The 23,285-nt window shown below is 67.5% G+C and overlaps 2 protein-coding genes across 5 annotated transcripts in view; one reads left to right on the plus strand and one right to left on the minus strand.

The window, feature by feature from the left end:
- Positions 1 to 652, plus strand: part of MORN1 (MORN repeat containing 1) — a 28,061-nt gene extending 27,409 nt beyond the window's left edge. The window contains exon 14 of the mRNA XM_036307603.1: positions 406 to 652. Within this exon, the coding sequence (XP_036163496.1) occupies positions 406 to 608 (203 nt within the window). The 3' untranslated portion in view covers positions 609 to 652. The remainder of the gene's footprint in view (positions 1 to 405) is intronic.
- A 13,009-nt stretch (positions 653 to 13,661) lies between these two features.
- Positions 13,662 to 23,285, minus strand: part of SKI (SKI proto-oncogene) — a 51,364-nt gene continuing 41,740 nt past the window's right edge. The window contains exons 2-7 of one of the 4 annotated variants that reach the window (XM_036307588.1): positions 19,379 to 19,501; positions 19,065 to 19,180; positions 17,784 to 18,046; positions 17,294 to 17,670; positions 15,519 to 15,749; positions 13,662 to 15,272 (exon numbers count right to left, since the gene is read on the minus strand). In XM_036307588.1, coding sequence (XP_036163481.1) covers positions 15,084 to 15,272; positions 15,519 to 15,749; positions 17,294 to 17,670; positions 17,784 to 18,046; positions 19,065 to 19,180; positions 19,379 to 19,501 — 1,299 coding nt within the window. In that variant the 3' untranslated portion in view covers positions 13,662 to 15,083. The other 3 variants (XM_036307590.1, XM_036307591.1, XM_036307592.1) reach the window with 3 other exon arrangements.

Here is a 23,285-nt window from a genome sequence, read left to right on the forward strand (position 1 = left end):
GGCCAGTGTGCGTCATGGCAACAGGCCGTTCCACTGTTCGGTCTATTTGCATATTAGCCTTTTATTATGTAGGGTTGACGTCAGAGAGGAAGGGAGAGGGAGAGAGAGAGGGAACATCAGTGATGAGAGAGAATCAGGGATCGGCTGCCTCCTGCCCGCCCCACACTGGGGATCACGCCCACAACCCGGGCCTGTGCCCCGACCGGGAACTGAACCGGGACCCTTCAGTCCACAGGCGATGCTCTATCCACTGAGCCACACCAGCCAGGGCCCAAATTCATTTCTTCACCGTGTGCCCCAGCAGCTGGGCAGAGGGCAGCCAGGTCCGGGCAGGTGGGGGCGGGGCGGGAGGCTCTGGGGTGCCATGGGGGGTGGGTCAGTCCGAGCCTCTCCTGTCTCCCACAGGGGAGTACGTCATCATGATCCAGGACGTGACCACCCCCCCGTTCCTGGGCCGCAGGCTGCCCACGGCCTTCAAACACCTCCGGGTGTCCGCCAGGGGCCCAGCCAGCAGCGCCCCCGCCCTGGAGAGAGCCCCCGAGCCTGGGCCCAGGAGGGCCGCCCACCCCCGGGGACAGGCGTCCCCTCCGGACACCACCTCATCCTGAAGGACAGAAACGCCGCCGCTGCTTCCCGGGGCGCCACCCCCGCCCCCTCCCCAGGCGGCCCCCCCACGCTCCCCAGGCGGCCCCCCCTCCCCAGGCGGCCCCCCCCACGCTCCCCAGGCGGCCCCCACGCTCCCCAGGCGGCCCCCCCTCCCCAGGCGGCCCCCCCCAGGCAGCCCCCCCACGCCCCAGAACCCCTGGTGTTAATAAAGTGCTCAATGTTGACAACGACGACGCGCAGCCCCTCTACCCCGACACGTGGCGGTGGCTCCGGGTGGCCGTCCGCACCCCACGCGCTCCCCGTCCTGCAGCGCAGCCGGCCCAGCTGACCGCTCGCCTCCTCCCCTCGCCCCGGCCTCCGTGGGGACGCAGGGCTGCGGGCGGCCTGGGGACTCAGAACCGGCTCCCAAAGGAGAACTCGGGGGCCAGTGTCAGGGGATTGGTTTTCGAGAAATGGGCTGCACATCTGAGCTTCACCCAGGACGAGCAGGGCTGGCGGGCTGCGCGCGGGGGCTACGGGGGGGCGGGGGGGGCCCGGCCGGACACATGCTCAGCACCGAAGGGCGGGCCGTGCCGCCGTCATTGGACGCCCCTCCCCGTGGGCTCACCCGTCCCAGAGAACCCGGATGCACGCCCGCTGGTCCCTCTCCTCCCCGTCCTCTCAGCTGACCACCCGCTTCCTCCTCCCGGGGAAATGGGCGCGGGCAGGGGCCAGCAGGGCCTGCTCCTGTCAGCACATCCCCTCGGGGCCCCCGGGCACCCTCTGAGCCAGGCCCACACCCTCCCATGGCTCAGGGACCACGGCTGCCACGGCAACCCCACCAGGCCCCTGACCGCCCAGCGTTGGGGCTGGGGCTCCGTCCCACCTCCCTGGGCCTCTCCCCAGCTCCAGACCATGACGGCCAGCTGCGAGGCTCGGGGTACAGCGACGCTCAGGGTACAGGTGCGGCCTCCCCGGGGTGTGGGAGGCCGTCCGACTAAACATGCCCCGAGCCGCGTTCCCGCCCGACCCTTCGAAGCTCATCCCCAGCCCGCACGGTCCCAGCAGGTGACATCAGGTGACACCCAGTCGCTACCAGGACCCGAGCCCCCCCCCAGCTGAACCCGCCCCGGCCCTCCTCTCCTCTGCTCTGCTCTCCTGCCTCGGCCCTTTCGGGAGGCCTCCCGGCCCCTCGCGCACCCACCCCAGCGACTCCTCCCACTGGCTCCTGGGTCCGTGTTCCCGCCTTCGCTCGCCCCGGCTTTACTTACTGTCTTGTTCGTCGTCTCCTGGGCGGCGTCTGTGCGGCCTCAGGGCCCGGCGCAGTGTGGCCTCCAGGGGCCGCGTTCACCTGTGCTGGTCAGCGTGGATCTGGAGCACCTGCTCCGCCTGCGCCAGGCAGTGAGGGAGGCGCTGGAGGCAAGCCCGGTGGGGGGGTGAGGCAGGAAGGACTGACAGGTGATGAGCTGGAGGGTCGGGGGAGCAGATGGAAAGAAGAGGGTGGGGGTTAGTGGGTGGGTAGATGGACGAATGAGGTGGATGGATGGGTGGATGGGTGGGTAGATGGGTGGATGAATGAAGTAGATGATGGATGGGTGGATGGGTGGTTTGATGGATGGTGGATGGATGGGTGGGTGGGTGGGTGGATGGATGATGGATTGGTGGATTAGTGGTTGGATGGGTGGGTTGATGGATGATTAGTGGGTGGATGGATGGGTGGGTGGGTGGATGGGTGGGTGGGTGGGTGGGTGGATGGATGCATTGGTGGGTGAGTGGATGGGTGGGTGGTGGATGGGTGGTGGGTGGGAAGAGGGGGTGGGCAGAGAGTGGATGGACGAGCACATGGATGGACAGGTGGAGAGATGGGTGGTCAGGTGACTGTGGGTGGAAGAGAGGCTGGTTGGCCTTCAGAGGTGGGGCCACGTGGGATCACTGTTCTGACTTGGAAGACAAGAGGCCCAGCCTCAGCCCGACGCCCGCCCTTCCTTCCCGACCTGCCCTGGCCGCCACCCCAGCGCCCGCCCTCCCGGCGTCTCTGTTGGAAGGTTTCCCACCAATTTTCCCTCAGCACCAATCAGCGGTGGGTGGGAGGATGGAGCGGGCCCTGCAGGACCCCAGGAGCTTCCCTACCCAGCTCCTCTCCGGGGCCACGCGGGAGCGAATGAGAGAGCCAGCGAGGCAAAGGGGTGCAGAGCCTCCTCTGGGGGAGCTGACATAACTGTGAGCCTGAGCGGGGGTGCGGGGGGGGGGGCAGCTGGGGCCCCTTCAGGCTCCAGGAGCTGGTGGCCACAGGTTTCTGGTTCAGCAGAGCTTCCGCCGGGCGGGCCGTGAGGAGAGGCCGGGCCGGTGCCCGGTGGGCGTGGGGGCCGCTGACTCCGGGTCAGAGCACCTCGGCAGGGGGCGGGGGGTGGGGGGGGCGGGGGGGGCTCCTGCCCGGAGCCGCGGAGGTAGAGCCGGTGGGACGGCCGCCCGCAAGGGTGACGGCCGCCCGGACGCAGGGCAGGGCCTCCACGGGCCCCAGTGACCGGCCCCCCTCTGCAAACCCCTTCCCCCCGCGGCTGCCCCGGGACCCAGCCAATCAGCCGCTCTCCCTTCTCTTCAAGACGAAACTCATTCCTGTCGAAGGAAAACCACGGAAACGACGTCTCAGTGTGGGAAGAAGACGGTGCGGACACAGGGGCAGCCGCTGCGTCTCCCCGCCAGGAGGCCCCGGGAATTAACCCCAATCACGCAGCTCAGGGCGGGAGCCACACGCGGCTCCTGGGGACTCGGGCGGGGCCGGCTCCTGCGTAGTAAACTCTCTGCAGACACGTGTGAACCCCACTCTCCAGTCACCAAAGCAAACCAGGCGGGGCCCCAGGGCCTAGGGGTCCAATGGGACCACAAGCTGGGCCCCTGACGCTGCCCTGGGGCCGGGGCTGCTCCGTGAGGCCTGGGGGCGCTTAGATCCCGGGGGGTGGGGGGTCAGGGTGATGAAGGCTGCGGTCCCCTGCCCCACCCACTGCCCGCCCCCGCCAGGCCCCGCGGGACGATGGGCGGTGGTGGACGAGGGGCAGGGAGGCTGGTGGGCGGCAGGCCGGTGGGGGGCACAGCGCCGGGCCTGGCCTGCACTTCGGGGTGCTGGGTGAGTTCAGACCTGAGGCAGCCGCTCCCCCCCCGACCCCCAGTCTATACTGTGTCCCACAGGCAAATCCATACGAAGTTTTTATTTTAAGAATTTTTATGAGTTTATTCGAGCCAAACTGACAATCATACAGGGAGCAAGACGTCCACGGCTTCCCCAGACAGACTTTGAATTCTTTTCTTTCAGGTTTTTTTTGTTTAATCCTCCCCCCAGGACCTGTTTGTTTTTTTAATTGACTTTAGAGAGAGGAATGGGGGCGAGGGAGAGAGAAACCGTGACCAGTTGCCTCGGGCGCACACGCTGACGGGATCGCCCCGAAACCTGGTGGTGGCCAGGACGCCGCCGCAACCACCTGGAGCCACCGGCCAGGGCGTTGGATTCTTAACAAAATGAAAGAAGAGGGAGGGTCAGGGTGGCCTGAGTGGCCCCGACGCTGGCCTGGCCGTCAGGGCTGCTGGGCAGTGTCCGGCCATGAAGTGCCTGAGCAGCCAGGTGGCTGCAGGCCAGGCCCCACCTGCCAGCCGCTCCCCGGCTGCCCACAGGCCTCGTGACCCGCAGCACCCACGTCCCCCACCCGAGGGGCAGCCCCAGAGCCTGGCCACCGGCCCTGCCCGTCCACCTGCCAGCAGCCGCCCAGCGTCCCCGGGAGGCTCACAGGGCAGCACCCTCTCCGGTCCTGCCAGCCTCTAGGGCACAAGGTGAGACCTGGTGACCAGCCCCAGAGAGTGGCATGGGGTGGGGGAGGCAGGAGGGCGGAGCCCGGGGGACGCCCCTGTAACTTCCCTCTGGAGCTTTGAGCTCCTGCCCCTCCCCCACCGGGTAGGTGGCTGAACAGGGCAGTGCGTGACCTTGACTTGGTCGCTGCCCCCAGAATCCAGGCTGGGCAGGCCCTCCCGCAGGCCTGCCGGTGGGGCCCCCTCTGCCTCTGGCCTGGAGACCCCCGGCTTTTCCCAGAGGGAGCCGCCCCCATGGGCCAGGTCTGGGCACAGGCCACCCTCGCCCCATTCTGGGTGGGGCTGTGGGCAGGGGCTGGTAGAGGGGGTGGCATCAGGCCCCCCCAAACCTTATTCCCCAGGAGGCGCGGGAGGGGGCTCCAGGGCCTGGCCCTGGCCAAAGCCAAGCACAGCCCTCGCCCCAGGCCTGCCCCCTGCGGCCTCCTCCTGCTCTGACCTCTGACCAGGCACTGGCCCCGACGGTGACTCGTTCCACGGAGATTTACTGAGTGACAGCCACACTGGGGCACCTGGGGGCGCTGCCCGGAGAGAGGCAGCTTCGTCCTTGTTGGGGGTCTGCGAGCCAGAGACAGAGAGAGACAGAGACAGGGAGACATAGACAGAGACAGAGAGAGAGACACAGAGACACAGAGAGACACACACAGAGACAGAGAGAGACACAGAGACAGACACAGAGACACAGAGACAGAGAGACACAGAGACACAGAGAGATGGAGGCAGAGAGACAGAGACAGATGAAAGAGGCGAGCACTGGCCCTGCCCCCCCACCAAGCAGAGAGCCCAGCCTCTCAGACCACCCAGGGCCGGCCCAGTGGCCAGCACAACACAGAGCCCTTCCTGTCTGCGTGTCGCCCCGCGGCCTGCCTGGCACCGGCAGCCCCTCCCAGCCTCCTCTGCCCCTGGCAGGCGGGTCACCCAGGACACTCCCCAGGGCGGCCTCCCTTCCCACTGCCTGGCCAGGCTGCCCGGTCACCGTGCCAGGCGGGTGTCAGGCCAGCTGGGGAGCTGCCCCGGGCAGGGCTTCCTAGAGGTGCCCCGGTGCCCTGGTGCCCAGCCTGCCAGACCGGGTCCTGTGCAGCCTGGGCCGGCCAGCACACGGCTCCCCGGGGGCGGCCACTGCGGGCCCCCCAGGCCTCTCCGACGGAAGAGGCTGAGCCTGGGCGGGCCCAGGGGACCCTGGGAGCCGGGCGGGGGCCCAGCAGGTGGGGAGTGCGGCCCTGGGGCCCTGCCCATGGGCCCTGAGTCACCCAGGGGCCCTCAGCAAGCCTGGGGGTGGCCGGGGCAGCGACGGGGGCAGGCAGTGACCACACGGCAGCTCCAGGCCCCAGGCCTCCAGGAGCAGGCAGGCCACCCCATGGCCAACGGGGACAGACACTATAAATAGGGCCGCCATTGTCTAGTCGGGCAGCCTGACAGGCCCCGCCAGATGTGTGGGCTCAGCCACCAGGCCAGCCGCCCCCCCATGGGGCTCCGGGACAGTGACACTCCCCCAAACGCTGGAGACCCCTCCTCCCAGGGGTGCGGAGAACGCTCAGCCCCTTCCCCCGCCACAGCCAGAGACGGGGGCGAGGACAGGGCGCCCCACAAACGCTCCAGAGCCCAGTGCGTGGATCCCCGTGGGCCCCGCTGCTGGCGGCCTGGGAAGGGGCCTGGGAGGGGTGCTGCCCACCTCCACCCCCTCCGCCCTCCTTGGCCTCCCACACATAGGCGCGGGCCCAAGGCTCAGGGGCGCTGGCCCTCCGGGGGTTTGGGGAACCCCCTCTCAAGGACGCCACCAGGCAGAGGGCAAAGGGGGGCAGAAACCGGACGGGGGCCTGAAGGCCGAGGCCCTGAGTGGAGTTTGGGTGCACCTGGGACCCCACAGGCCCGGTCAGGAAGGGACCTGCTGGACAGGAGGCAGGAGAGGGCGGCCCAGGCAGCTGGGGCTGGTGGGGGGAGAGGAGCGGGAGGCTAGACAGGGCCCGGCCTGGATGAGCCGGAGGGGCGGCTGGGGTCCCAAGGGTGTGAATACGGGGTCACCGCCTGGGGAGGGAGGCCGGCGTTTCCAAAGGAGGCGCAGGCCCCGTGTGGCATTCCCTGGCCTTGGGGTCTCCTCCACCCCCGGCCCTTGGAGTGACTTGGCTCGGGGCCCGCCTGCTGGCCTGGTTGGGGGCGTTGAGGAGGGGCTGCCCGGCGCCTCTGTGGAACCCGGCGGAGCCTGGGCGCAGGGGCGCTTTTGACACCCGTGGGAACGCGCTTCTCGGGGCTCGGGGGGCGGCGGGCACGCGGGTCCTAAAGGATGGGGCTTCCCGCCGGAAACGGTGCAAAACCGGGGCTGGACCCCAGAGAAAGCCGGCCAAGCTGGATTCGAACGCAGACCCAGGGGCGCGCCCGCCCAGCCCGGGGAACCGCGCCCCTCCCCGAACCCCGGGAGCTGCAGTTCGCCTTCACCGCCAGCCGGGGTTTGGGGGCGCACCGGGCCCCCCCCCCCCCCCGCCGCCACCACCCCAGGCCGGGGCGCTCGGAATTCGAACACTGGGTGAACGCTCGGAGCGCGGGGACCCCGAACGCAGCCACATGCAGCGGGGGCGGCGCCTCCAGCTCAACGTGCCCCCGAGACACCTCCCCGCCCCGAGGTGCCCGCCTCCCCAGCCCCTTCCCGCGCAGGGAGGGAAGGTAGATCGCGCTCAGGCGCCCCTGCACCCCGAGGCCCCGCGAGGGCCGCCCGGAGTCCCAGGCCCCGCCCCGATCACAGGCCCCGCCCCGCCCTGATCTCAGGCCCCGCCCCGATCACAGGCCCCGCCCCGCCCTGATCTCAGGCCCCGCCCCGATCACAGGCCCCGCCCCGCCCCGATCTCAGGCCCCGCCCCGATCACAGGCCCCGCCCCGCCCTGATCTCAGGCCCCGCCCACAGGCCCCGTCCCGCACGGGGAGGCGGGAGGGTCAGGCCCGCGCAGGCGTGGAGACTGCAGCCGGCGGGGCGCGCGGGGCCGCCACTGCCCCCCCCCGCCCCCTCCTCCCCCCGGAAGCCGCGGCCCCGCCGTCGAGGTCCGGGAGGACGGGCGTTTGCAAGGCCCGGGCGACGCCAGGCGGGGGCGGGAAGTGAAACCGGGCGGCGGGGGCGCGGGGCTGAGTCGCGCTTTCCGAGGGGGCGCGAGGGGAACCGCGGCCGCGGCGGGGGAGGCGGCGCAGTGGCCGGTCCCCTCCCCGGGCGGAGCCCGCCCTCCCGCCGGCCGCGGATCCGGAGGCGGCCCCGGAGGAAGGGCTGTGCCCTCTGATCGCGGGCCCCGGAGGGCGGGCCGGTGACTCACGGCCCAGCGGCCCCAGCCCGCCTGACCCAGGACGCCCGCCCGGACCGGGCACCGTGCGCCGGGCCTCCGTGTGGAGGGGCGGGGGGGCTCGCGCTCCCCGGAGGCGCGGCCGGGAGGCCCCGGGCCTGGGGCTGCGGGGGACCAGCGCACCCTCCCGCCCAGCGCACCCTCCCAGCCCGGCTCCCAGCGGCCGGAGGAGCAGGGGTTTGGGAAGTTTGGGGACCAGCATTCTCACCCCCCGTCCCGCCCCGTCCCCGCCTTCCCCTGCGCTGGGGGCGAGGGGCGCGCCCCAAGGCGGGGCGGGCCCTCTGCCCGGGCACCCCGTCCCCCCAGCGTGGGGTGCAGATGGGGTAGTGGGCGGCCACCTGCCGCGGAGGAGCCCGACCCCGGGCCCCCCACACTCTGCCGGTCCCGCCAGCCCCTGCCTCCGCCTGGAGAAGCGGGTGGAGGGAACCAGATGGCCTCGGGGAGGGGCCACGGCGGGGAGACCGCAGGCCACACCCCTGCAGCCCTCCTCTGGGTCCCCCGCTCTGGATGCAGCACCTCCCAGCCCCCTCCGCCCCCCAGCCTGGCAGGGAGCCTCCTCCCCAAACTACGGAGCCTTTTCTGGGACTTTTTCCTTAGAAACAGGAAGTCAGGGCGTGGGCCCCACGGCCTCCAGGGCCCGCCGGCTGGGGGTTTAGACCCCCTAGAACTCGGCCCCCTGCTGCCCCCAGGGCACCAAGAAGGGAAGGACACCATCTTGACCGGCCGCGGCTGCCCAGGCTCTGCCAACCTGGTGCCAGCTCAGCGAGTGACAGGAGCCCCAGCCCCATCAGGGCAGATCCTGGTCTCCCTCCTCCCAGCCCCCAGCCCTGCACACGCGTGTCTCGGCACACACGTGTGCACACACACAAGCACGTACATGCTTACAGCCGTCGCCGGCCTCCACGGCTAGGAGACCCCTGGCGTGGACGGGGTACGGCTGCCCCTCTGGTTCCTGGCTCTGTCCTGCCAGCCCCTGGGGACCTGGGTCTCCTCACGGCTGGGGCCCAGCCCCTTCCTCTTGGCCAGCGGAGCCCCCGGGCCTGCCCCCACTCACTGGGCAGCGGGAGGGCTGTGCCCCTCAGCTCCTGCCCCCGTGTCTGCCACCCATACGTGCTCGCAGCTCGGCACATGCCTGCTGGTCCCACCGGAGCCGCTCTGGTTGTGCCTCCACAGGGAACCAGGACTGACCGAGACATGAACCTGAGGCACAGCAGCAGGGCCTGACCCAGCCCCCAGACCCCGCTGCCAGGCCCAGCGAGGGCTGCCCACCTCTTCAGAGCCTGGGAGGCTTGGCGTTGGAGGGCGCGACGTGCAGCCTGCTTTCGGGGTCTCCCGACGACTGCCTACCCACTCCCATCCCCACTGTGGACCTGGGAACCCCACCAAAACAGAGGATAGAGACCGGGGTGGGCAGCCAGGGAGTCGGCGCTCACGGGAGTGGGCCCGGCCGGGCACCAGCTGCCCAAGGAGCCTGGCCAGATTTGGGGGGAGCAGGGAAGGGCGGAGGAAGGGGGGAGCTACACCTACACCCCCAAGCCTGCGTGCAAGCTGGTCTGGCTTCCCTGTGCACACCAGCACACGGACGCCGGGCCACCCCACAGCCTTCCGGGTGGACACGGGGCCTGGCCGCAGCCCGCCTGTCCAGGCCTGTCCCTGGGCCGCAGTTCAGTGCCAAGGGGCTGTTGCTGGGCACCAGGCTGCCTCTCCTGCCTTCCCTCTTTCTCAACCCTGCCAGGGCCCGGAGCTGGACTCAGGTGGCCCTGGACACGTGTCCTCTGAGGGGGGCCTTCTGGGCATGGGAATCTGAGCCCCGACCTCCAGCTGCCTCCTTCACAAGGTGCCCTGTCCCCGGAGGTTCCTGGAACAGGCCCCCGTGGCAGCAGGAGGGACCTGGGCCACGCTTCCTGCACATACGGCTGCCAGGCCGGGCGAGAGCAGAAGGCCCCACCCCAGCCCGGCCGGACACCTGCCCGGCACAGGACGCTCCAAAGACAAGCCGGGCTGGCTCCACCTGCCTGTCCACCCCCTGCGGTGGGGCCACCTGCTCCAGGGCCGGAGCCGCGGCCCGCAGCCCCTGGCACAGGCCTGGGCACAGATGGCTGTGTGCATGGGGCCGGCAGGGCGCACGTCATCATTACGCGGGGGGCAGGGGCTGGCGGGCATCCAGGCCCCAAACGTTCTGTCCGCACCCCTCCCAGGGCCTGGCCATGGGCGGGGCAGGCAGGAGGGGGCGGGGCGGCTGCCCCCAGAGGGCAGTGGCTTCCGTGGGGAGGGTCTGGGACCCCATCCAAGCCCCTGGTTTCTCATCCCAGTGGGCCCGCCCAGCAGGGTCCCAGCCCCACCTTTTTGAGGGCCAGAAGGGTGGACCAGCCCCCATTTTTCCTACAGGATCCCCATCTCCCTGTAGGTGGTGGCCCCCCAGGTCCCCCAAGTGTGCAGCCAGGGCTGGGACAGCAGCTGCCCAGAGGCCAGGCCCGCAGAGTGTGGGGAGCGGCCTGGGACACTCATGAACCCCCCGACCAGACTCGGGCCTGCCCGCGGGGCTCCGGCTGGTCTCTCCTTGACCAGCAGAAGGGATGACCCTGTGGCAGGACAGGCAGGGGGGAGGGAGAGGGGCGCAGGGCGGGCCGGGTGTGGGTGGGGTGCAGGCCGAGGGCCACCCTGAGGCCAGCTTGGGGGGGAGGGGGAAGCCGTGCAGCTGTTGCTGCGAGTGGGCGGCTTCCTCTTTCCAGGAGGGCGCGCCCGGCACCCGCCTCCCAGATGAGGGCCAGGGTTCGAGTCCTGCACCTGCGGTCGCCCCCTGACCACACGGCATGGGGGGTGGCGGCGGCCGGGGCTCCTCAAGAGGTCATGTCAGAGGACGGACTAGAGACAGGCGGGCACAGCTGAGAGGGAGGACGAGGGCAGCTGGGCTGCAGGTGGCAGGCAGTGAAAGCTGGGGTGGGGACAGGGACCCCAGGAGGCTCCCAAAAGCACCCCCTCCACTCGGGGCTCCCTTCACCTCCAGGCCTTGGGGAGTAGGGAACCTCGCTGGGCCAGCCCCAAGCAGGGAAGGCTGGGCTGCAGGATGGCCCGGGAGCCCAAAAGTGGGGGTGGGGCCATCTCTGACCCCTCCAAGCCTTTGCCCACTCCCCTGTCCTGGAGGCCGGGGCTGCTAGGAATCGGGGGAGGGGCTTTCTCCTGCGCCGACCTTCTCTCCCCTAAACCCACAGGGGGATCCCTGACCCCCCAGAATGGCTTTGGGAAGGGGGTTCTGATGCCAGGTGACCCCCATGCTGCCTGCCCTGGGGTGTGTGTGACCTTTTTAATCCTGTGAATTTAAGTCCAAAGTGGAGCCAGGGCAGCCTGGGCAGGCGGCCGAGCCGGGAGCCAGGAAGCTGCTGTGGGCTGGCTCCAAGTCCCTGCCGGCCACAGGGACCCAGGCCGCCTTGCCCAGGGCCTCCAGCAGGGCCAACCTCCCCCGGGACACACCTCCTGTCCAGCCTTGCCTCCCCACCTCCGCCCCCCTGCCCCGGGGCCCGACCCCTCAATTCTCTGGAGGGGGGACGAGTGGCATCTGGACGTGAGTGGTGGGGGGCCAGGAGGGCCAGGTGCTTGGGGAAGGGCAAGGCAAGACCCTCAGAGGCAGAGGGTAGGACGGGCCTCAGAGGAGCTCTGGGCACCCACAGGGCAGGCCCTGGGTGGATGGACGCCAGTGGCGGCGCCGGAGCCCAGCGGTGGCAACTGGTCAGACGAGCCCACAGGTCACATGGCCGTGCTGCCCTCTCCTGGGCTCACCCCCGGCTGCAGGGGCCCGGGACCCCGATGGGCCACAATGGACAGCTGTCACTCGGGACCTCAGAAGACGGCGGGAGGGCAGCCCCCCTGGTGGAAAGTGTTGGGGGGACCACCAGACCCTCACTCCCTCTCCTCCCTCTGGGGGGTGGGGTCCAGGCCCAGGTGACCCCTGGGGGGCAGCTGCACTGGGGGGGATGCTCTTGGGGCAGAGGATATCGGGGCCTCAGCAGTGCCCCACTGAGAGGCCACCCACCCAGGCAGGGCTCCCGGTCCAGGCCCAGCAGGAAGGGGGCACCTGGCCTGCCTCCGACCCCAGGCATCACCCACAGGGGCAGCTGCTGGGGCCCAGGTTCTGGTCTTGGCAGGGGCTATAGCAACAGTGGCCTCGGGTGTGGAGCTCTCTCCTGGGCCCCGTTCCCCCTCAACCCAGCCTGACCAGACCTGGGGGGGGGGGCGTGGCCTTCTCAGGACACTGGGCTGGCCACCTGCACCTGGGGACCAGGGGGGATCTGTGTGCACCAGCACTTCTGGGCTCAGGCTGGGGGGCTTCCCGGTTGCAGGAGACAGGGCCTGTGCCGGCTGCACCTGCGCTCCCGCCGCCTGGAGGACCAGCGAGGGGCCGGGGCGGGCGGGAGGCCCAGCACAGCGGGGTCTGCGGAGCCTCCGGGGAAGCGAGGCGGCATGGAGAGGGCCCTGCTTCTCCCCCAGGGCCACACTTGGGGTCCAGGGCCCTGACACCGTTCCCCGCCCCGTGAAAGACATGCTCTGTGGGGGACGAGGCCTCACAGGCCCCATGGAGGCTGAGCAGGGCCTCGAGCGGATGTCCCGGGCACCAGGAGGCGCAGCTCATCGTGACCGGGGTGGGGGTGGGGGTGGACCTGGCAGCCGCCCCTTCCCCTCCCTGGGCTCCGGTGGGCGAGCACGGCGGCCGCGTGTCCTCTCAAAGTCCTTTATTGTACAAGGTCACGTCGGGGGAGGGGCGCCGAAGGGCGAGCGGGCACAGAGCGAAGGCGATAAATATGCCAAGCTTTCTTTCTCTTTAAATCAGGCATTTATAAACAAGAGCGCATACATTAATTACATAAAAATAGCTTTCGAATCGTAGAGTAAGTCGTATTGTCGTTAGCAGCAGCAAAGGAGAGGACGGGGCGCGGTGGGTGCTCCTGGCGGGGACACAGGTAGAGCTGCGTTTTTCCTTAATTGAAGAAAAGGTCGTTGCGACTCCTGCTGTCGGACGGACAAGCTTCCTCGGGACCCACGGGCAGGGCGTCCCCGTCCCGCAGAGGAGCAGGTCCCGTTACGACGGCCCAGGACACAGGACGGCTCCCGGGTAGGAGAGGGGCTTCTGGAACCCCCGCGTACACGGGTGGTGAGGGTATAACGGAGTCTCCGGGCGTCGCCCGGCCAGCTGGCGAGGCGGAGGCGGGAAGGGTTAGCTGCCCGTGGATTGTTATTGCTGTTGTGTTTCCCTTCGGGAAGCCTCTCCGGGCAGAGGAAGGCGAGCGACTCGGCTACACAGTCGGACGGTGTCACACCTGGTCACCTGCCCACAGGACACCCACTCCCTGGGGAAGGGCAGGGCCGCAGCTGCACCAGGGAGGGGGCTGGGCCTGTGTGAGCTGCACCACAGGGTGGAGCTGCCGGGCACCCCTGCCCCGGCCTCGCCCAGGGAGCTGCCCAGGAAGGCTGAGCTGCTGGTGAAGGGGAGCCGCCCGTGTGCCTCCCGCCCCGTCGCTCCCCCCCAGGCCTGGGTGGGACAGGGCCTGCCCAGGGCCCCATCCCCCCGGCTCCTGGGGACAAGTAGCCACTGCGTGTCTACCTCTTCCCCCTGGCGTTTGGGGACACAGCTGGCAGAGGCGTGGGTGACTGGGGGGGGACAGTGCCAGGGGACGGACAGGTGGCTCCCTCGTGTCCAACTGGAGGTCGCGTCTCCCTCCGGAGCCCGCCCGGCCCCACAGAAGCGCACCCACACGCACAAGCTCCAGCTACACCGTTTAGTTCCCTTGAAAAGGGGCTGAAAAAAACACGACTAGAAAAACAAGGCTGACACGCATTCTGAGAGTTGCCTAACTGACCCTTTACACGACACGGTAATAATGCCCATCGAGGGGTGCACGTGTGGCAGAGGTTGAATTCCATGCATACAGGTTTAATAACTGCAAAAGAACAACAAAGCGAAAAGAAAAAAACCCAAACGCTCGCTGCGATCACGGTGTCCCTTTTGCATTGCACTTCAGAAGGGGGCCCAGCGGCACCCAGGCCCCCAGTAAACCCAGGGCGACCCGCAGGGGATGTCGCACCCACGTCCCCGCCCGACGGCGCAGCTGCGGTGGCGTCAGGACGGAGACTGCGAAGACTCCGGTAAGATCTTCCTCGTCCGCAAATACCGTCATCTCCGGTGGGCAGCGCCCGTCTCCCGGGAAATCACTTTCAAGCTTGGGCGTGGAAAACCTTACACGATTTGCATAAACAACAGCGGAGAGTAAACGAGATTATCTGGAATAAATGCAAGGAACTTATTCTTATAGTGGCAGGTTCAATCGCTACTGAAGACGGATATCTGGGGGTAAAGACGAGTCAGGATTCGCTGTACAAGATGCTGGAAGGCACAGAACTACCCCCGAAGTTCAGTTTTTGCATTTCGTTTCCGTGTGATTCCCTTGTTCAACCGAGCACCAGAGGGGCTTCTCGACGCCCGAGCGGGCAGGCGGGCCCGCGCCAGAGCGGGTTCAACGTCTGAAAGGTGAGAACCTCAGTCAACTGGGGGAGAAACAGGGGAAGGTTTCCGACAAAGTGCAGTTCTAAGTGTACGTTTAAATGAACAAACGAACGAGAGAAAAAGGAGAGTGAAGTAATGCTGTTTTGTTCTGCTGCTGCGGCCTCGGCTGGCGGAGCGCCATCTGCCCAGCGGAGCAGGTCGCTGCGGCCGGGCGGCCGGACAGTCCTGTCCCCTCGGCAGGTGGCGAGGGCGGGCCGGCTAAGGCGGCAGTGTCAGCTCCGGCGCGGGCGCTCCCCTCCCCGCGGCAGCACAGGAGACCTGGGTCCTTGTCGCTGAAAAAATAGACTCTGGAGAAAAACCCTCCCTGTCCTCATGCAGCCGCGGGCCGAGGAGCTGTGATGGCTTTGCCGGGCGCCGCCCCGGCTCCCTTGGGGTCCCGATGGCGTCACGTGGTGGTGGGGCTTTTAAAAGTTAGTCATTAAAAAACGTGTTGATTTTTTTTCTGAATACCAAGTCTCCTTATTGGTTTTAAATAGCTTATAACAAAAGTGTAATGTTAGGATGTCCCAGGCAAGCGGAGGCCCGTGGCCCAGTGGCCGGCCGGCTGCGGTGGGGCCCGCTTGCGCCTGAACTTGGCCAGTAGAAAATTTGCTGTGGATTCCAAAAGAATGTGGTTCCAAACACTCGCTTGGTGGAGGCACAGTAAGACGTTGTGCTATCTGGGCCGGGAGGAGGGCGGGCGGGCCCACCCACGCAGAGCCCCGCGGCGCGGCGACTGCCGGCCCTTCCCCACAGGGTCCAAACCGGGACAGGACGCAGGGGGTCCACTAGGGATCCAGCTCCGTGGCGCTCTCGCTGCCCGCGGCCTCGGGGCGGGGCCGCGGCCACAGCTGCTCCTGCAGCTCCTTCACCACCTTCTCCAGGTGCTCGCGGGCCTCGCGCTCCCGCAGCAGGTCTGCGCGCAGCTGCTCGCGGTCGGCCTCTGCGTGCTGCAGCTTCACCTGCAGGTCCTCGATCTGCAAGGAAACCCGTGTCAGCGCCCCCACGCCCGGCCATCACCGGCGCCGGGAGGGCCTCCAGGGTGCCCGTCTGGACCCACGCCAGCCGCCCGCTGGGCACGCGGAGCCCAAGGCGGGGACTCGGGGCAGCAGTGCCTGGGGCCTCAGCGAGGCCGGTGGAGAGGCCACCCAGCCCACTGCCCGCAAGGGGGCCGCGCGGGAGGGGATCCCTGCGCCCCCCGGCCGGCCCGCCCGCCCGCGCACCTGGGCGGAGTACTTGGCGCGCAGGCGGCCGGCCTCGCAGCCCTTGTCGCACACCCGGACCTGCCGCGCCTGCTCCAGCTCCCGCTTCAGGCGCAGCCGCGCCTCGTTGGCCTCCTTCATCTTCTTCTCGTTCTCGGCGCGGAGGCGCTCGATCTCCTTCCGCAGGTTGCGCTTCGCCTCCGTGGCCTCCCGCAGCTTCTCCTTCTTGGCCACGCGCAGGAACTCCAGCTCCTGTGCGGCAGCTCGGTCACCGCGGCCCGACCGCCTCGGGCTCCCCGCTCCGCCCCCACCCACTCCCACGGGGAACAGGCCTGCGGGCAAGCCAGGCAGATACACACACACACACAGACGTGCACATACACGCATGTACAGACACACACACAGACATAGGCACATGCATACAGACACGCACACACAGACATGCGCGCGCACAGATGTGCACATACACGCATGTACAGACACACAGACACGTGCACACAGACATGCACACAGACACAGACGTACACAGACACACAGGCCTGCCCTCCAGGCGCACTCTGGCCGCTCCACGGCACCTGTGATCCAGGAAGTGCCACCACTGGGCTCCTCTCTGCCTCCACACCCTCCTGTCTCCCTGCACGTTGACGGGTCCCAGCAAGGTCCCGCAGCCTCAGGGCTCTCACCCCCTGCGTGCCAGGGCTCCGCTCTCACCAGCACCCACTCTGGGCCTGGGGTCCCAGCACCCACTCTGGGCCTGGGGTCTGGCCAGGAGGCTGCTGCACTTAGAAGCTGCTGCGGAGCCTGGACCGCCTTCTCCCCGAGTTCCCTCCGTGCCCACGGTGCCCAGCCCCTGGGGCTTCTTTGCAGCCAGGGGTTCCCTCAGCGCCAGTGGCAGGTGGCACCGAGCCAGAGGGAGGCAGCCCCTTCCCCGCTGCTCCAGCTGGTTATCTGTGACGCACCCTGCAAACACGCTCATAAATATGCATGTGGGAGTCACACCGCCACCAGAGCCAGGCCGGAGGGCAGCGCCAGGGAGGGGAGGGCAGTGGAGCACAGAGCCTGGTGCCTGAAATACGCTTAGAGGGGGCGCCCGCTATCCTGGGGCTCTCGAGACCGCAGGGTTGTGTTGTGCTAGCAGCCCACGTGTGAAGCTGTCCGGAGCTGCCAGACGCCAGCAGAGGTGTGAATTCACCAAAGCTGGTGTGAAGGCCCCGCCCTCCCCAGGCGCTGGGAACTCACTCAGCCTCCCCACTCGTCAGAGAAGCAGCAAGCAAGCCGGGGACAGCCGTGGGGAGACTGGCTGAGCTCCAGGACCCACAGGGGTCCTGTCCTGTCTGCCCTGCTTGGGGGACGAGGGTGCCGCTGGGGCCCAGACGGCTTCAAGCCTCCAGCTCCCTTGTCACAAGAAAGTCACTTCTGTGGGGTTGCCTAGACCTGGTGAGGGAGGGAGAGGCAGTGTGTGTGTGGGAGAGCCTTGAGGGGGGGGAGAGCCGTGGGGGGGAGGAAGAGCCGTGGCGGGGGGGGGAGAGCCGTGGGGGGGAGGAAGAGCCGTGGGGGGGGGGGGAGACGTGGAGGGGAGGAAGAGCCGTGTGTGTGGGGGGGGAGCCATGTGTGTGTGTGGAGAGTCGTGTGTGTGGGGGGAGAGCCGTGGGGGGGGGGAGAGAGCCGTGGGGGGGGGGGGGAGAGCCGTGGGGGGGGAAGAGGCAAAGTGAGTGCGGAAGAGCCGTGGGGGGGGCATGGCCCGTGCCTTGCGCCCTCCTTCCTGGCCACGCGGACACCGTGTGGGGCCTGCACACCTGCTGCTGGGGGCTGGCGGCCCCTCCTTCTGGGGCACAAGGCTGAGGAGCCCGCAAAGCCCTGCCCGCTGTCACCTGGTGGAGGCTGCGCTTGGCCTGCAGGGCGGCGCTCAGCTTCTCCTCCTGCTTCACGCGCATCTTCACCACCTCGTGCAGGAACTTCTCTTTGGCCTCCTTGGTGTCCAGGCCGCCCTCCAGGGCTTGACGCAGGTGCTCCAGCTCCGCCTCCAGCCCCCCACTCGGGGTGTCGGTGGGGACCGAGGTGTCCGGGGCTGTGGGGGGGGCAAGGGGGGCATGCACCCCTGGGGAGCTCAGGTCCTTGGCTGAGCTGGACGAGGTAAAGGACGGAGAGGAGAGCGAGGACAGGGAGGAGGTGACTGTGGAAACAAACAGGTGCCAGTTACGGGGGAGCTCGCGCCACCCCCTCCCGGAAGGGCTGGCCGCCGGGGCGAGGGGCTGGCCGCCGGGGCAGCAGGCGGCTCACACGTACATTCCTCTCTGCTCTCCACCTCCACCTCTGCCTCTGAGTCCTTGTCGTCCTCCGGGGTAACTGTGGGCGCCTGCGTCTCTGTGGCCCCAGGTGTGTCCACTGCCAACTTCCGCTTCCGTGGCTGGATGCAGGTGGCGAGGGGCTCGGGGGCCCGGGAGACGATGGTGGCACACGGTGGGCTGCTCACCACCTTCTGCTGGGCCGGTGGGGCCAGGGCCACGTTGGGGGCCACACCGGTCTCGAAGCTCTTGTAGGAGTAAAAGCTGCAGGGGCGGAGGCATGGGGTGGGGGGGCTGTCAGCGCCGACCAGCAGGCGAGTGCTCAGCACGGAAGGTGTGAGGGAGACGCCAGCAGGGCCCGGGGCTGAAACCAACACTGGCTGCCACGGCTGCAGCCAACCCTGACTCCACAGGAAGTTCCAGACCAGCTCTTCCTGACGCCCATCACAGCGGCCAACTGGCAATGGCTGGACAGCTGGGGCCTGGGCATCGGGAAGCCTACACCCACCACACGCCAGGCACAGACGCCCAGGGTCACTCAAATGAGAGGTGGGCCCTGGCTGGTTAGCTCAGTGGTTAGAGCAGGGGTGGGCAAACTTTTTGACTCGAGGGCCACAAGGGGTTCTTAAACTGGACCGGAGGGCCAGAACAAAAGCATGGATGGAGTGTTTGTGTGAACTAATATAAATTCAAAGTAAACATCATTACATAAAAGGGTACGGTCTTTTTTTTTTTTTTTTAGTTTTATTCATTTCAAACGGGCCAGATCCGGCCCGCGGGCCGTAGTTTGCCCACGGCTGGGTTAGAGTGTCAGCCTGTGGACCAAAGGGTCACAGGTTTGACTCCCAGTCAAGGGCATGTAACTCGGTTGCAGGTTCGATCCCCAGCCCCGGGGCACGTGCAGGAAGGAGACAAACCATCGATGTGTCTCACATGGATGCCCCCCCCCCCCGCCCCCGCCCACTCCCTTTCACTCTCTAAAAATCAATGGGGAAAAATGCCCTTGGGTGAGGATTCACTAAAAAGCAAATAACAACAAAAAAACCTAAGGCGGGTCCCACTGCCCCGGCCCATGGAGGCTCAGGTAGCAGGCAGCCAGGCTGCGGGAGCGTGTGGCAGGGCTGCGCACGCAGGTGGGAGCACACCCGGCCTCACAGGCAGCTGCCTGAGGTCGTCCTGGCGGGCAGCTCAGTAGGGAGCTGACCACTGACTCGGAGGCTGCAGAGTCCAGCGGTGCCCAGGCCTGCGGGGACCGCTGGCCGCTGAGCAGCCGGCCCCTTACCTGTCTCGAATCAGGGCTGGGAGGTGGGGGGAGAGCTCCTTGTCACTGGCAGAGACGGCAGGGGACCAGGGTCGGAAGGCGGAGAGGCGCTGGCGAGGGTGAGCACAGCCCAGGCTCTGCCGGGGGGAGAGGGAGGAGCCTGGTATCAGAGGCCAGTGCATTGCGCTGGTGGCCCCGCCCACAGGCCCCGCCCCACCCATCACGCACCGCCCCTACCCCGCCCCCTCCGCAGGCCCCGCCCCGCCCATCACGCACCGCCCCTACCCCGCCCCCTCCGCAGGCCCCGCCCCGCGCCCGCCCCGCCCTGCGCAGACCTTGCTGGAGGAGCTGGCCAGGGTCCGCAGCCAGCTGGACTGTTTGTCCTTCTCAGAAGACGTGGGGTGCTGGGAGGGAGCATCGTCTGTTTTTCTGATGGAGACGGGGGGCTCAGAGGAGACCTGTGAGCGACACAAATGTTCCCGTTGGCACCTGGGGACGCCCACGCCCTGGGAGGGCCCCCCCAACCAGCAGACTCCACTGGTGCGCTGCGTGGGGCCCTCACCATCACCCCGCGGTGCCCCACACAGCAGCAGCCCAGGGCCTTCCAAAGTCTGCGCTGACCAGCCCCACTCCCCGGCCCAGTGGCCTGTCCGGGAAGCCCCCAGGGGCAGACCCCCAGAGGACAGACGCCCAGAGGACAGACTTCCAGGGGCAGACCCCCAGGGGCAGACCCTCAGAGGACAAACCCCCAGAGGACAGACGCCCAGGGGACAAACCCCCAGAGGACAGACTCCCAGGGGCAGACCCCCAGAGGACAAACCCCCAGAGGACAGACGCCCAGAGGACAGACCCCCAGGGGCAGACCCTCAGAGGACAAACCCCCAGAGGACAGACGCCCAGGGGACAAACCCCCAGAGGACAGACTCCCAGGGGCAGACCCCCAGGGGCAGACCCCCAGAGGACAAACCCCCAGAGGACAGACGCCCAGGGGACAAACCCCCAGAGGACAGACTCCCAGGGGCAGACCCCCAGGGGCAGACCCCCAGAGGACAAACCCCCAGAGGACAGACCCCCGGGGGGACAGACGCCCGGGGGACAGACCCCCAGGCCGAGTGTGCTTGTCAGCAGCCGAAGCTTCCCTGGGTGTCCCACGGCTCCCCCCGAGTTCTGGATTTCACCAAACAGGACGAGCTTCCAAAGCTGCTTCTGGCCTGCACCGTGGGGTGGGGTGAGCGGCCTGCAGCAATGAGCCCTCCGAGAAAACATCAAAACAGAGGCACTGCTCACACCAGGTGAGCTCAGCTTCCTGGCACTGGGGGCCCAGGTGGGCTCCTGGGGGACACAGGGTCTCGACTCCCAAGGTACAAGGGGCCTGGGCGTGTCCAGAAGACGGGGGCACCCAGAGCCGCTGTGCCTGCATCCACACCACGGGCCAAAAACACCCACTGAGGGCGAGGGGCTGCCACTCCCTCCCCCGCCGGGAGCGCTGGGAGACAGTGTTGTGCCACAGAACTGGCCCCGAGGGGTGGGGCTTCCCTGCGGGTGGGGGGAGGCGGTCGGTCACAGTGCTGCTCACCAAGGCTGTCACTACGAAACAGGAGACCTGGGCCGGCCGGACCCGGGGCAGGGACCATGGACCGAGGGCTCCAGGGGAAGGTCCTGTCCAGGCCCACGGAGTGAGTGAGCAGCACGTGACAGGCGCCTGCACCCTGCCGCGGGGCAGCCATTGGTCCTGCAGCCCCTTTCCGCTCAAGAGACAGGGTGTGGGTTGGGGCCAGGGAGCCTCACCCCCAAATTCCACTCCAGGAAGCAGGCAGCCCTCCAGCCCCGGGAGGACTGTGGACAAAAGGGGCCACATGCTGACCTGACCAGCTCAGGGGAGGCCTGCATGGCGGTCTTGCAAACTCAGAGACCTAAAGTCACCACAAAGGATGGTCTGAAATTAAACTTGAACTAACGCAGTGATGGTGGGTGGTCACCTCCTAGGCCAGTATCTTCACTGACAAGGTCAACCTTTACCTTAACGGAGCCTATCAGTCTTTTTGCATCTATGATAACATCCCTGTGAAATGTCTGGGTAACTTGTAACTTCCCTTTTTGTGGAGCCCCTGGGGCACAACCTAATGTGCTGGGCGCCAGGACAGAGACCACAGATTCCTTCATCATCATGTTAATTGTTCCTGCACCCACCTAAGCATGTGTCCATCATTTTACTTTTTATCCAATCCCAGGGGTTTCCCCGCTTGGCTCTATCCCTCCTCCTTAATCTGTCACCAGTGGATTTCATGTAACCCACCTCCGTCCCTCCTTTGATTGCAAATGTATAAATACAGATGTAACCCGCCATTCTCCGGAGCACTATCTCAATGCGTTGAGGTTCTGCTTCCCAGCGTATGTCAACAATTTGGCTCAAATAAACTCACAACAATTCTTTACAGGTTTCAGTGGATTTTGACGTTAACAGGACAATGACCCCCAACACGTGGGGCCAGGAGGGCGGTCCCGGCAGCACAGAGCAACGGACCTGATGGAGACCAGCACTCGGGAAAGACCCATGGGGTGTGGCCTTTTCGGGGAGACGCCCCATGAGGGTGCCAGTGGGCCGACCTCTGCCTGCACTGGCGGGTGCCCGCCACCTGAGCACAGACGGTGGGGGGCGGGTTACAGGGCAAGGGTGGGGCTTCCTGTCTGAGCGGATAGGACGCGGGAGGAAACAAGCCGGGTTCTCACCAAGAGAAAAGCCACAGGCGCCGATTCCGAGAAACCTCAGGGAGGGAGACAAGGGGGGGGAGTAAGAGGGGGTGTCAGACAGCCTGGGGCAGCGGCCACACCCACCTGCAATGGCCACACCCACCTGCAAGCCCATCAGCCCCGCCCCAGCCCCAGCCCCAGCCCCAGCCCCAGCCTCTGGGCAGGGTGTGCAGGGATGCCCGCACCTTCGGGGTTTGGCACTTCCTGGTCAAGGCAGTGTGCACGCAGACCCCCCACCCAGGGACGCCCAGGGCCTCCCACACCAGGTGCTGGGGCTGGGGGACCCGGCAGGGCAGAAGGCCAACAGAGAGCTGGTCCCACTGAGCGCATCCCTGCAGAAGGAACAACACCTGGACCCTGAGCGCCCTGCCCCAGGGCCGGCTCCTGGGGGCTGACACAGCTGCAGGAAGGGCTGTGCAGGGTGAGGGATCCCGCAGAAGAAGTGACACCATTGTCCAGCTGAGACCCTGGTGTGAAACTGAGCACGGACCGGTGGGCAGGAGGGCAGGCCATCTGGGCGGCAGCCAGGCCACAGTGCTCACACCATCCTGGCCCCAGGCTGCAGGCACTGGGCGAGGCCGGGAGGGGAGACGGGCCGCCCCCTGTGAGCGACGACCCTCGAGGACCTCCTGTCCGAGGAGCAGAGTCCTCCAGGTCCTCTAGGGCCGCGGTGGGCAAACTGCGGCTCACGAGCCACATGCGGCTCTTTGGCCCCTTGAGTGTGGCTCTTCCACAAAACACCGACTTCTGCGCATGGACTGCGAAGTTTCAATCGCACTGTACGTGCGCGCCCACATGTGGTATTTTGTGGAAGAGCCACACTCAAGGGGCCAAAGAGCCGCATGTGGCTCGCGGGCTGCAGTTTGCCCACCGCGGCTCTAGGGTTAGGATTAGGGGACCAAATGGGACAAACACCCCGACGCCCCCGACGTGAAGCCCAGGAGGGTGCCACCCCGAGAGGCGGTGGCGAACTCACCACAACCAAGACGGCACCGAGAGCCACACACGGCTCCGAGGGACTGGCAGGCTGACCCTGTCCGCACGCCCTGCGGCCTAGGAGCCCTGCGGCCAGGCCCCTCACAGGCTGGGTCAGACGCCAGGCAGGGACAGTCACTCCCTGGCTCTCGGACACCTGCACATCTAATTAATGCCTAATTACTAATTAAAACCCAAACGAAGGGTCCCAGGCCACAGCTTTCCCGCTCACTGCCCACTCAGTGCCGACAGCCCGTCAAACTGCCAGACACGGGTGTCGGAGCGCCTTCAGCAGAGAGGGTCACACCCCAGAGCCAAAACAGCACGCGCACCCAGCCCCCCCGCGTGTCCTGCAGCGGCACCTGCCAGATCTGCTTCAGCGCCACGAAGTCGAGTGAGCTGGCCCGGAGGAAGCCGGTGCCTGCACAGCTGGTCGCCTCCACGCACGCCTGCGAGCAGGCATGTCCCGCGCTCTGGTCAGCTACCTGCTTTGCACCACGAGTCCAGCTGACAGGC

Source organism: Myotis myotis, unplaced genomic scaffold (assembly GCF_014108235.1).
Source record: "Myotis myotis isolate mMyoMyo1 unplaced genomic scaffold, mMyoMyo1.p scaffold_m19_p_48, whole genome shotgun sequence".
Classification (NCBI taxonomy): Eukaryota; Metazoa; Chordata; class Mammalia; order Chiroptera; family Vespertilionidae; genus Myotis; species Myotis myotis.